The sequence below is a fragment of the Mercurialis annua genome, linkage group LG6, assembly GCF_937616625.2.
Source record: "Mercurialis annua linkage group LG6, ddMerAnnu1.2, whole genome shotgun sequence".
NCBI classification, from domain to species: domain Eukaryota; kingdom Viridiplantae; phylum Streptophyta; class Magnoliopsida; order Malpighiales; family Euphorbiaceae; genus Mercurialis; species Mercurialis annua.
Window position 1 is genome coordinate 2,930,054 of NC_065575.1, and position 13,147 is coordinate 2,943,200.

The window sequence follows — 13,147 nt, forward strand, 5'->3', positions numbered from 1 at the left end:
ATTAATATTATGTTTCTTCAATTATTTCCCCTTTTTCTTTCTGTAATTTTTGAGAAAATTAAAATAGATCATACTTGTAATATACATTAAAACACACAATTAACTACATTTTGCTAGCCAGAAATAAATAATTCGATGTACTTATAAGGTATGTTGCACAAAAATTTCTCTAGGTAATTAGTTTCGGAATGGCCTAATAGTTCAAAAAAGTTAAACTTTTTTGCCTTCTAATAAATCTAACCAAATCTTTTAATTTCAGCAATTTTGATATAGTTTTAATGATTAATTAAGGAAATTTACATATGCATCTTTTTGAAGTTCCACTTTATTTTAATAGTTTTTTTTGGACGAGTTATGGTTAACCTTTAAAATTGCACTAAAATTACTGAAATTAAAAAATTCAACTAGACTTGCAAAAGAATTTTTTTTTTTTGGATGTTAACAACTTTGTATCCGTTAGGCTTTTTAGAATCTAACTTAAATAAAATAAAGTCTTATGATGAAAATACATTCTATATTTAACGGCAATAATATTGAAATAAATAAGGCCATAATTCGATAATAAAAATCTCTAAGTTCATCTCACCAATGCATGTACATGCCGGTTGATGCAACAAATTCTACAGTCAGAGTGGATGTAGATTGTTTCTCGCTCTGGTGGCACACAGCCATTGCCTCGGCGTTTCAAGATCATCCCCTGAGATTGTTGGCACATGCCAACCGCCATTTTCAGACTCCTGCATTACATCGACATACACCAAAGTCGCTAATAAATTTTGTATTCAGTAAACAAATCGAAAAGATAGTGTGGAAGCCACTGTTTCTCAGGACTCACAAAAGCATTTCTTGAGACAGAAAATAGCAAGTCTACCAAATCACTCACCTGAATGACAATAGAATAAGGAGGCGGCATGCGTAGGGAAATCCCGCTCCTTGAGACAGAAAGTCGAACCTGCATAGTTTTTAAACAATATAATGAACCTTTTTCACCTGGGATCACTAATTCACAGAATCGGGATATAATTAGATGCAGCTCAAGAACTTTTCTTATAAATCGCATCCCAAGCAAATTTAAATGCAAGAATACAAGTTCTGAACTATTGGTCGCGAAACATTAGCGACACAAACAGGTTGTTAAAAAATAACTTGCTTAAGAAATACTCATGTGTAAGTATAAATGAGGATTCTCTCCGGGGCCATCAAGACAACATCTTTTCACCGAAGGCAAATGGTTTTGTAGAATCAGTAATACAACAGATAGAAACATGAATAAATATTAAAAGAATTTTAAAGCACCTGATGTTTTTCCTTCCATCTTGGAAAAAAGGAAGTCCCAAGCAACTGGAATAGATGGTCCCTCATTTCATCATTTGTGACCAATAAACAGTTATAACTAACAGCTGCATATAACCAGTACCTGTGGACACACATGGCAACGATTTCAGAAGTTAAAGGAAAAGAAAGAAAAAAAGAAATTCAAAGATAATTTAAGAATATCTAATTCCATAGCATGTAAATTTCTATCACAGGAATAGCATTTGGTTGCCAACTTTAAGCATAATGTTCTGCAATGTCTGTATCTCTCAGTAATTCATGGAATTGATTTAATTACCAAATAACCTCCTCTTATTAATCAAAAGTTACTCTTCATCAATGGCAAACCTGATCAAAACATATACGACTTCATTTATAATACTACCAAAACATTGCTCAATTTCTCACCCAGGTAAGGATCCTGTATAACATAAGATCAGGTCCCAACACTTTGATGAATAGAATCCAAATGTGCCTGAATCCGACATTAGATTTTTTTTCTTCCAAACTTCACATGTAGAAGTCCTGGGTGGGAACTACACAGCAAAGTTCACATCAACGTTCACACATTAAGAGAAACAATCTCGAGGTTCTTACTTATTGACATCCATCCAAGAGGTAAGAAAAGAACTCGAGCACAAGGGTTGTTCTAACAATGAACTCCTAAGGCTATGCTCAACTATAAGGATATGGGATTCACTCTAGCATAATACTTCCTAGATATACAAGGACTGAAGTCAAAACAAAGAAGCAAGTATGTATTGCTATAACAAATAGAACTCGGAGAATGCAAATCTTACCAATCATCATTTGAACCAGAGGGGGTAGCATAAAGAGCACCAGAATTTTTCCAAAATTCTAGCAATTTCTTGTTATTCGGTTTCTGAGCTGGACCTCCATTTACACGACTTCTGTGCAAAATAATAAGCGGCAATCTCTTTGATGGGCTCAGTTGACGTAACTTACTAACCACAGTGTTCAGCTGCAATTAAAGGAATCGTCAAGGTTCTATTCCATTCATATGGAAATTCTATTCCATTCATATGGAAATATCGTACCTAAAAGATGAACATTAACCTTCAAAAATTTTGTACCTGGTAAAAGTTGAACTCCTTTTGAGTGACAAGACCAATATTGGCTCCATCAATAACCGCATCAAATGGACCATGTTGCTGCAACCACTCCTGAAAGAGTACTTCCTTAGCCAGTCAGGATGTTACTGACAATCATTTTATGCATCAATTATCTGAAGCATGCAGAAGTAGCAATGACAATTCACTAGAATAGACAGACATACAAAGAGGTAAAAGAATGGTCAGGAATTTAAAGAGGTAGAAGAATGGCCAGACATCAAATAGGTAGATGTAGAAGGCTACATCCATATTGAATGTCCTGTTGCCTGATAGTGATGGATATGGGCCTCGGAACGCGCAACCAAACAATACGGTCATGCCCAACAAGATGTACGCTAGATCGCTAGATTACTACAGGTAAAAGATCTATCTATAAACAAGATTCGAGATATTACTTGTAATGTGGCCATACACAGTTAAACTTGCAAACAACAAATTTTTCAAGTCATGAAGTTCAACTCAGCAGGGTTGGAAAGAAAACAACTCAGCAGGGTTGAAGAGAAAAGGATACATCTAAGGCAACTAAAACTGATAAATGTTAGACAGTTCAAAAGTTTTAGGAAAACTGTTCTACCATGCCGTACAGATTTATAGCAGTTTAAGAAGAAGAGAAGCTAAGAAGGTCTAATAGTAAACTAATAAAAACTCATGATCACTCTTTATTGAAGGCATATAAAAGAGAGATAGGTAAATGGCTGTAATACCTGGAACCGAACAAAGTCTGATTTAACCTCTCTTTTGCAAGCCAAGTTAGTCAATGAGGTAGCAAAGTTTTCAGTTTCACTTGGATCTATATCAATGCAAACAAGCTTCTCGCCACAAGAGTTACAAACACCCTTCTCATTAATTTGAGTCTTCACAACATTCCACTGCCCGCTCCCCAGCCATCCTTGACCGTGCCAACCACCACCTCCCCTGATAATTCCTTCTTTCACTTTGCTCACATCCCACTTCACTTCCCCAATTTTAGAAGCATCCTCAGAGTTAAACCAACCCTCAATAATTTCAAAAGTTGATTCTGTAACTTGTCTGACAGTAGCTCGCAACCGATGCAGAAGTTCATACACCTTATCTTCCCTCTTGACATCAGCACTAAGTTTTAAAAGAGCAGAAAGCTCAGGCTCTTCAGGTATCACACCATTTTCAGCCATGTCGGCATCAACTTCATAAGCTCTATCAGCCATCCCCTTCTCACAGAATCCAAACAAGGCTGGACCATAGGAACGTAATCTTGGTGGAATACCAGAATCTTTCATCTGCTTAACCAAATAAAAAGCCATTTCTGGGTCATCCATTGCAACAGCTAACCTTGCAACGTTTGTAAAAGTAGCTTCATTTGGAGAAACTTTACTGATAATCATCTGCTGAAAAATCTCAAAACCCCTTTTCAATTGCAAATTAGACGCCTTTACATCATCATCACTTGATTCAACAGAAGAACCAGAGGAACATAAATAGAGCAATACATTATAATGATGTTGGTTGAGCTCTATCCCTTTACTCCGTGCCTCATCATATAACCGAAGGGCTTCAACAACATTACAATGCTTTGAGCACATATCTAACTTCGACCTGAGTACTCCCTCAGGCGAATCCCGACGCGCCTTTTTTCTTGCATTATTAGAAATCCTATTATCACTAACAAATGCAGAAGAGCGATGATCCAGCGGTGTTGCAGAGAGAGTAATGCTACAAAAACGGGATACTCTCTCCATAGGAAAACGGTAGGCTTGAATATTACATACAGATTTTGGAAACAGGTTACAATTTTCGTAGTGAATAAACGAATGACGAATATTGCGGAGATTATTTTGAAACTTCAAATGTAATGGAATTTTGGTAAAGAATGAGAACAGAGGAGAGGCTCGACTAAACGAAGGAGCGAAAGAGCTTCCGCGAAACATCATTAACAGATATTCTTAATCCATTCCTAATTGTGTTATATATAACCTAGAAGAACAGTCTCTTTGCAAATTCATCTGTAACTGCAAGCAACAAAAACAAAATTTCACTAACAGACACATAATTAACAAAATTTAATCACTTCAATCAATTAAATTTAGCTATATAATTTGAATTTATGAAGTTTATTAAGGAAAAATATTCAATTCTAAGCTAATGAATTTCAATGAAGAAACAGAGTAGCATATAGCTATTCATATTGATACAAAAAATGGTAACATAAGCAACATTACCTACGAACTATCCGACTCGAGAGTGAGCTCCTCCACGGCCGCCGCTTCCACCTCCGCCACGGCCGCCGCTGCTCTACCCCAAAGCTTAGCTAATTGGCCTAATTTTGGAGGACACACTGACAAATTGATAATTCTACTAGACGAAGAAACCCAAAACCGTCGATAACAGAACTTTAAAGGTGAACCGGTTTGACCGAGAGGTGGCTAAACCGAACCGAACCAATTTTTGGATTTTATTTTCATTAATTTCTTGGAAAATATTACACTATTAGCCTTCAAAATTTTCAGGTGCGCAATTTTTGGTGTTTGAACTTATTTTGTATTCAATAAAGTGTCTCAACTTACAAATCTTTGACTAGGTTCAATGTTTGTTCTTTGTTGTAGATTTTAAATGTTAAAGTGGATTATAGAGCTCATTTTTAACTATATATACATTCACTTGATAGTATTTTAAGTTAATTTAAATAATACTCCTTTGTTCCATATCCATTTGAAATGTCCCATTTAAGAAGTTCTATTTTTATTTTTAAAATATTTTTCTGATGAATTTCTCTTTTTATCTCTTTTTAGTCATTTCAAAAAAAAAAACTCTACGGAAATTTCGCTATCATTAGTAGATAGGAGTAAAACATAAAAAACACAGATAATAAATATTTTTTAGTCTATGTTTAAAATCAAATAAGACTTTTAAAATGAGACGAAAGGAGTAATACATATTCAAGTGAGTTTTTTAAGTCATTTTTTATCAGTGAACTGCTAACAAAACAAAAAATAAAAATAAAATTTGAATTCAATATTATCATTAATCATTTTAATTCCATAAAAATAAATATATTATATACACATACTATCATCATTTTTTTATTAATATATTATTACTTTCCTTTTTAGCACATCAATATTTTATTTTATTTTGATGAATAGCACATCAATAATTGAAAAGCAGCTAAAAGAAAAACTTAGCAAACTAACTAAATAATATTATAAGTACTACAGATTCAATCCACATATGGCATTAGCTATTACACATACTTGTACATAATAACACAAACTTAGCAGACTAACTAATAATCTAATAACATAGAGGTAGCTTCTTCAAGGACAACAACACAGCCTAAACCAACTACAATCATCTCTTCAATCTCAACAAATTAGTCCTCATCTCAGTCTTCTGTCATGCGGCTCGGTTTGGTTCGGGGGCATTCCTTTATCTCGTTAAGATCGTTAATGACATGAGTACCGACGAACCCTCTCATCAACATTTCTTGTAGATATTCCGCCGGTTGTTTATTTTCCTTTTTCTGCAGATTCTTCACCATGAGAAATCGGATTGCTGCTGCTTGGTTTCTATACGCTTCATGTTTATTAAATTCGAGTTCCGCATATGTATGCAGCTCATGAGCCTCGGCTTGATTAAGCTCTTCTTTGGCATTGCTCTGTTCTTTCCCCATTTTGTGTACCACAGCTTGCAATTCCCTTATTTCAGATCTTAAGGCATTCACTTCTTCTGTTTTATGATTCTCCGATTTCTTGCTACCAGGCAGGGACCGCGACACAATCTCAACAATCGGCCCTCCGCCTGACAAAGATCCAAGAGATGGAACAGCCATCCATTTCATTTGGTCTATGCAAATTAAATGTTATCGGAAATTAAAGATTAACATATATTAAATTTTTAAATTAAGCCCTATTACTTAGTTGATCAACAACAAAAAATAAAAAGAAAAACTAAAATGCTACCGGAAATGAAAGCGGATGACCTTATCGTTTGATTTTCAAATAGACGAAATTAGGAATTCCGTCAAATGTGAAGGGTGTCAGCGTAATTTGCTCTATATAGTAATTATATCACACCAATATCATTTATGAACCATAATGCGAAGAGTAAACAAAAAAGTGGGACTCCTATGGTGAAAACATCCGGTCTCCTAAGGCATTCCGATTCCGGGATTAACCGGAGCGGCCGCCTCAGCTTGCACCAGTGTGAATCCACCCCACATTAACATCTAAGTATATTTGATTTCAATGTGAAACAATAATTGTATGGGATTACTTAATTTCATATTTAAAAAAAAAAATATGTCAAAAAACAAAAGAAATTGGACTTGTAGATTATAACTAACTAACTGCATGTATAGCAAAGAGTACGAGGGACAGTTTTAAGACCCTCGCGGCAGGTAAAAACGGCAGCGTTTTTGGCACAGCTGGTAGCAAACTGGGTCATCTTGGACCGAGAATCCTGGTCATGCAATTGCTGGGTTAGCTTTTGAACTGCATGGTCACCTTTGATTGAGTTGCTGATCTTGGCAGCAGCAGCAGAGCCGTACGAGTAAGTGGTGGAGCCGATCACGGCAGCTGCGGAGTATGAGGCGGCGCCGATCACGGTAGCGGCGGTACAACCGGAAGAAAAAGAGAAGCAGCATAGAGAGTAGAGTGGTTTAATTGCATTTTGATTGAGTGCGTTTGTTGTTGAAAAAATGTAATCTGTGATCCCCATTTTCGGAAAGTAAAGCAAGTGAAGAACAGTGTTTTTTTTTATTAAAGATGGGAGTCGACTCTTTCGAGTCTCAATTATTAGTTTGTTAGCTACGGAAACGTGATTCGAATCCATAATAAAAAATTTAATGTGCAACAATCTCCCAAAATAAAAAATTTCTTTTCACAAATCTCCCATAAACTGATTTTAATATGAAACTGGACATTTATGCCCCTTATGCTTAAAGTAACATAGACGAAGCAATTTGGCAGCCGTTTGCGGAGAAGCAGTCTGACAACGGTCGGACGGAGAAGCAGATCAACGGAGAAGTAGTTTGACAGCGGTCCGACGGAAAAGCAGATCGGCAGCGGTCCGGCGGAGAAGAAGTTTGGCGGAGGTCTAGCAGCGGTTCGGCGGAGAAGAAATTTGGCGGAGGTCTGACAGCGGTCGCGCCGAGTTTAGCGTAAGAAGAGAGTTTAACATCGAGATCTCTTTCAAAGAAATTTGCCCATATTTTTCAGTATTATATTCTATAGAAATGGCTGCAGCTGCTACACCGCCTATGTTGACGGCGAGTTCAGTTTTTCAGAGAATGAATATTGTTCTATTTTAATTGTTTTTGTTTTAATTGATATGTTCTTAAGTCTTTCAAATTGTTTTATATTTTGTGTTTTTATTTATGCTCATTATATGTTTGATAAAAGTCCTGAATGAAAAAGTGTTAAAACATACAAAATTCAATCTCAGGTTTGCAATTTTTTGAAGTTTGTGTCTGTAAAGAGTTTTCTGGTACATATATCCCATTTGAAGCTCTATTAAATTAATTATTGATCCAATTATATGCAAACAAATCACATTATTCATTCAATCAATTGATTATTGTTATGCAATAGAATGATGACCAAAATGCTTCTGCGTATTTGCTTATTTGTGTTGCTGGTTTATATAGTTTCCATTATTGGTCTTGTAGTAATGGCTACATTTGCATGAACTCACTTGTTATATCTCTACTCATACATTTCATTAGGTCAGATTAATTTCATTTACATTTCACGTCACTACCAATTCATTTTTGCTCTTTGTTACGTAGATGTATGTAGATTTGAAATGTGGAAAAACTCTTCCAAAGGCAAATTATGAAATCAGAAGTCAGAATCAAACTAAATATGTTCATAAGAACTGTACCAAAAAATTCAATATGTGGTATTATTTCAGGTTCACATACAGTTCACATCAGGTTGCTTTTCAGTTTTATAGACTAACAATTACATTTCACTTAAAAACATATGTTCAATTTTTATAATAGAATATATCTCAAAATTCTCTTTATATAAAATATCAGATAAGATTGTAAAGAGCAGTAAAACAAATTTAATAAAAAAATGAATTAAAATAGTTCAGTTGATATAGGTTCATATCAGGTTCACATAAGGTTGATTTTTGGTTTTATAAACTATCAAATACATTTTACTTAAAGAGATATATAATTTGTATATTACATTAAATTTTAAAATTTTATCTATATAAAATGTCAGTTAAGATTGTAAAGAGCACTAAAATAAATTTTATAAAAAAAATGAATTAAGATAATTTAGTTGATATAGGTTCATATCAGGTTCACCTCAGGTTGATTTTCGGTTTTATAGACTATCAAATACAATACACTTAAAAGAGATATTTAATTTGTATATTACACTAAACTTTAAATTTTCTTTATATATAATGTCATTTAAAATTGTAAAGAAAAGTAGACAAATTTTATCAAAAATTGAATTAAACTAATTAGTTGACATAAGTTCACATCGGATTGATTTTCAGTTTTATAGAATGTTAATTACATTTCACTTAAAAATAGTTATTCAATTTTTTATAATAGACTATATCTCAAGATCTCTCTATATAATATATCAAATAAGATCGTAAAGAGTAGTAAAATAAATTTTATAAAAAAATGAATTAAGATGGTTCAGTTGATATAGGTTCATATGAGGTTCATATGAAGTTGATTTTTGGTTATAGACAATCAAATACTTTTTTTACTTAAAAGAGATATTTAATTTGTATATTACACTAAATTTCAAAATTTTATCTATATAAAATGTCAGTTACGATTGTAAAGAGTAGTAAGACAAATTTTATAAAAAAAATGAATTAAAATAGTTTAGTTAATATAGGTCCACATCAGGTTAATATTAGGTCAATTTTTGATTTTATAGACTATTCACCGACGACCAACATTTTTCACAAATCTGAACTATAAGCACCAGTACTAAAACTAAAAACAGAAGACCAACATATACATGAGTAACCAGATGCATTTCATCAGATAAAAATGAAATCATCAATCTCTTATTACCTTCATCATTTTTAATTTTTCATAACTTTTAATTAAAAGTTGGTGATCATTATCTATTCCATGTGCTGACAAGTGACAAATTGCTCCAATATAGACAATTTTGTGCAGTTTTCATCGATCCCTGTATATTCCATACCGGCCTCTTTTTATTATAGGTTTCAGTCTCTTCAATAACACACATCTGCAAGTTTATTCCTTGTAAATAAATTTGCTATAATTTTACCATTTTCTCATTATCTTCCTTGGTAATTCTCCACTCATCTGGAAAATCAATCTCCTCTTCCTTCCCCACCCACTCCTTCATTTTTTTCAATTTTGACTTCTGTATCTTCTTCATCATCAACATAATCATTGTTGTCAACAAAAATATAAACAACATCCACCACAAATGTCACAGAAATTCAACGTTCTGGGCAAATTTTTGAAATCGATGAACGGTCTTATTAAGGATTACATTGCCGGCGTCTCGTTCATGTTTTATTTTTCCGGCCATGGATCATATCAATTGGTAGTGATGAAATTGATTGATTTCGTGAAGCTATTCATTGACTTGATTTTTTCGACCGATGGTGTCCTGTTCACGTTTATTTGCCTGCGATGAATCATATTAGTTGGATTTCTCTACTGATGGAATTGATTGATTCCTCGACTTGATTTTGCCGACCAACCACTGCCGCTCACTTCGTGCAGACCAGAAATCACTATAGTCGAAGCAACAACCATCACATGTAAAACCAGCACCTCCGGCCACCCAAAACCCATCTATAACCTTTAAATTCTATCACTGTAACGTATAAGAGAAGGGAAAGTGAGGGGGAGGGAATCAGGTGCATAAAGTACACAGTGGTAAGTATAAGACAAAGATAATTTAGTAATTTGTGAATGAAAGGGGTAGAGCTGAAAATGAAAAATTAAAAAAGAGGGATTTTTGCTAAAAAAATTATGTTGGGTCACTAACATAAACTTTTCAGATTTTGAGGTATATGGTGACATTTTCTCTTTCTTAATGCACTTAGAGGTGATTTAGCCATTCAAGGTAGGCCCACATTGGCGAAGAACAGTGTTTAATCACTTAAAAATAGAGCGGTGGCATTGCTTCTTATTATTTAAAATATTTTTTTAAAAGTATTTAATCACTTAAAAATAGCACACTTTTTTTTGACTTTGTTTATTTACGACTTCACATTTCCAAAATTTACAATTTTAATTTATTTTTTAATTTTTACTTTTTCTTTTATGAAATAATTTTTACTTTCAATTATAGCCACTTGTCCAAATTAAAAAAAAATTCACAAATTATTTATATTATTTCGTATTGTTTCTTATTACTTCAATATGTATTTTTATTATAATTAATTTTATAAATGAAGCAATATGAGGATGTATTTAGACCTTTTTCACTTCAATTTATACAAATGGCTATAATTGAAAGTGAAAATTAAAAAATTGACTGAAATTGTAGATTCTAAAAAGTGAGACCATAAACAAAAAAAATAACAAAAAGAGTGGAATATCTATAAGTCATTTAGACTCTTTTTAATAATCTAACTTTTTAATAGATTGGTCTCTGAGGATTATATTATATATATACATACCACATTATTATAATAGCAAATCAAGCAAAAAAATTTCGATCTCTTGTATATGCTATAAATTATATTTTTATTTTAAAATCAGACGGTTTTTTGTTTTTATTTCTATTAATATTTTAAATTTTCTATTCAGTTTTGATGTTAATCAACCAAGTAAAAAAATTAATTTAAAAAAATTAAAATTTAATCTTAAACTTATATTTTTAATATATATAAATAAAAATTGTGTTATTATACTATTATAAAAATTTGATAATTTTTTGTTCAATATATAGTAACATTTTAATTTTTAGTTTTAAAAAATAAATAGAGTACCCCTAAAAAATAAGAAAAATATAAAATTGAAATTAAATTAACTAAATGTAGAAAAATAATAAAATAAATTTAATTGAATTTATTAAAGATACCGAGTCTTATAAAAATATAATTTTTAATTTATATATATGTCAAAAACAAATTTACAAACTTCATCCACATTTCAAAATAAAAATACAATTCATTATTACGTTTTTAACAAATGAGTTCATATCACTAAAAAATATTCACATTCTATCCCTACACTATAAATTGTAAATACACCGAGTTCTTTCATCCGTTTTTATTAGAGGTGAACTCAATATGTTTAGGCTGAAAAATTTAATTTGGATGAAATTGATAGTATGGAGATTCAATATAGACATTTTCTGAAACATAAAATCAATTGTTAAAATGTGATTGTGCAAATACCCAAGTATGCGTTAAGCCAGATGAAAACAAAAAAATAAGTGAGAAAATTACACCATATCCCTCAAAATTTCAAAAGTTTATGTTAGTGACCCATCTTTTTTTTTCTTGCAAAAATCCCTCAATTTTAAAACATTCTTTTCATGCCTACCTTTTTATATTTATTATTCCTATTTTATCTCTAAAGTATATGTTTCTTATTGTGTGTTTATTACACCGAATTATTTACCCCACCATCTTCTTCTTCACTACCCACAACAGTTATCTAATTAATTTTGATTCAAAACATCACAACTTCTTCACTGTTCATCACATTCTCCATGATCCCTTACATTTCCTTCATTTTCTACGAAATCTCTGCTTCACTTATTTATTTCTTATTTTTCACCTATTTTCATGGTTACTACATGCGGTGCATATGATACTCAAGCTAATATCAAAATCGAAAAAATGAGGCAGAAGACCATCGCAAAAGGAAATTCTAAAGAAAGAAAATTATATTTGCAGATCTGTTATAATGGAAGAAATTATATGTAAAATGGAAACTTTAATTTGGATAGTGGGAATTTGATGTGTTGGGTTGTAGTGTAAATTTGAGAAATTGAAGTTTAGATTTGATTTAATTGTGTGGAAGTTACGAAGCAGTATCTATCATGATGATCATTGGCGATGGCCGGTGATGGGACGGCAGAGATTGGAGGTCGGAGATGGATCAATAACTTTTGCTTTAGAATTTTACTTTCTAATTAAGATTACTAATTTTTGAACTATGTTTTTTAATTGAGAAGAATTTTACTCAATTATAACTGATGAAGAAGATGATTGAGAATATAATAGAAAGGAGGTGGTGATGGTGAGGAATAGTAGAGATGACAATAATAAAGATATTAATCATGATGTGAGCATTGATAAAAAAATTGAAATAAGGAGAATGGTTTAAAGTCATTGGATAAATAAATGTACTTTACAAATGGGAAATACATGAATTTGATATAACATATACATTGTAAGTGGAAGTTGAATTATATCAACCTGAATGGTTAGGTTGGGATATGTTCTGTTGTGCATTTTACTAATGGTTTGTTTTACTGGATAAGAAAAAAAAATAGAGGTTGAAGATGATGTAAAAAGTATCATTTTAATCATAATAATGTTAAATTGATATTTTAATAATTATTAAAAAAAGTTATATTTTTATCATAATTCATGTCATGATATTTTTTAACTTTTTATTTGTTATAAATATTGAATAAATTAAAGTTTATCATAAAGTTACAATCTTAAATGATGTTTTATATGGAGAGAATTTTGAATTTTAGTGTAATATACAAATTTAATCTCTTTTTTAAAATGAAATA

The 13,147-nt window shown here is 31.9% G+C and overlaps 2 protein-coding genes across 3 annotated transcripts; both read right to left on the reverse strand.

Annotated features, from left to right (window-relative positions):
- Window positions 1–462: 462 nt before the first annotated feature.
- On the reverse strand, window positions 463–4,805 carry LOC126686943 (proteinaceous RNase P 1, chloroplastic/mitochondrial). 2 transcript variants are annotated; one of them, XM_050381249.2, is made up of 7 exons: window positions 4,643–4,805; window positions 3,152–4,420; window positions 2,409–2,498; window positions 2,115–2,296; window positions 1,297–1,417; window positions 884–952; window positions 463–737 (listed from the first exon to the last, which is right to left on the reverse strand). In XM_050381249.2, the coding sequence occupies exons 2-7, from the start codon at window positions 4,352–4,354 to the stop codon at window positions 627–629; spliced, it is 1,776 nt and encodes a 591-aa protein (XP_050237206.1). In that variant the 5' UTR covers window positions 4,355–4,420; window positions 4,643–4,805; the 3' UTR covers window positions 463–626. The 2 variants fall into 2 exon arrangements, with proteins under 2 accessions (XP_050237206.1, XP_050237204.1); XM_050381247.2 differs by having other exon boundaries at window positions 3,152–4,432.
- A 796-nt stretch (window positions 4,806–5,601) lies between these two features.
- LOC126685792 (uncharacterized) lies at window positions 5,602–7,167 on the reverse strand. Its single transcript, XM_050379750.1, has 2 exons — window positions 6,791–7,167; window positions 5,602–6,221 (listed from the first exon to the last, which is right to left on the reverse strand). Exons 1-2 carry the CDS (start codon window positions 7,137–7,139, stop codon window positions 5,806–5,808), a joined length of 765 nt encoding a protein of 254 aa, XP_050235707.1. The 5' UTR covers window positions 7,140–7,167; the 3' UTR covers window positions 5,602–5,805.
- Between the last annotated feature and the right edge of the window lie 5,980 nt (window positions 7,168–13,147).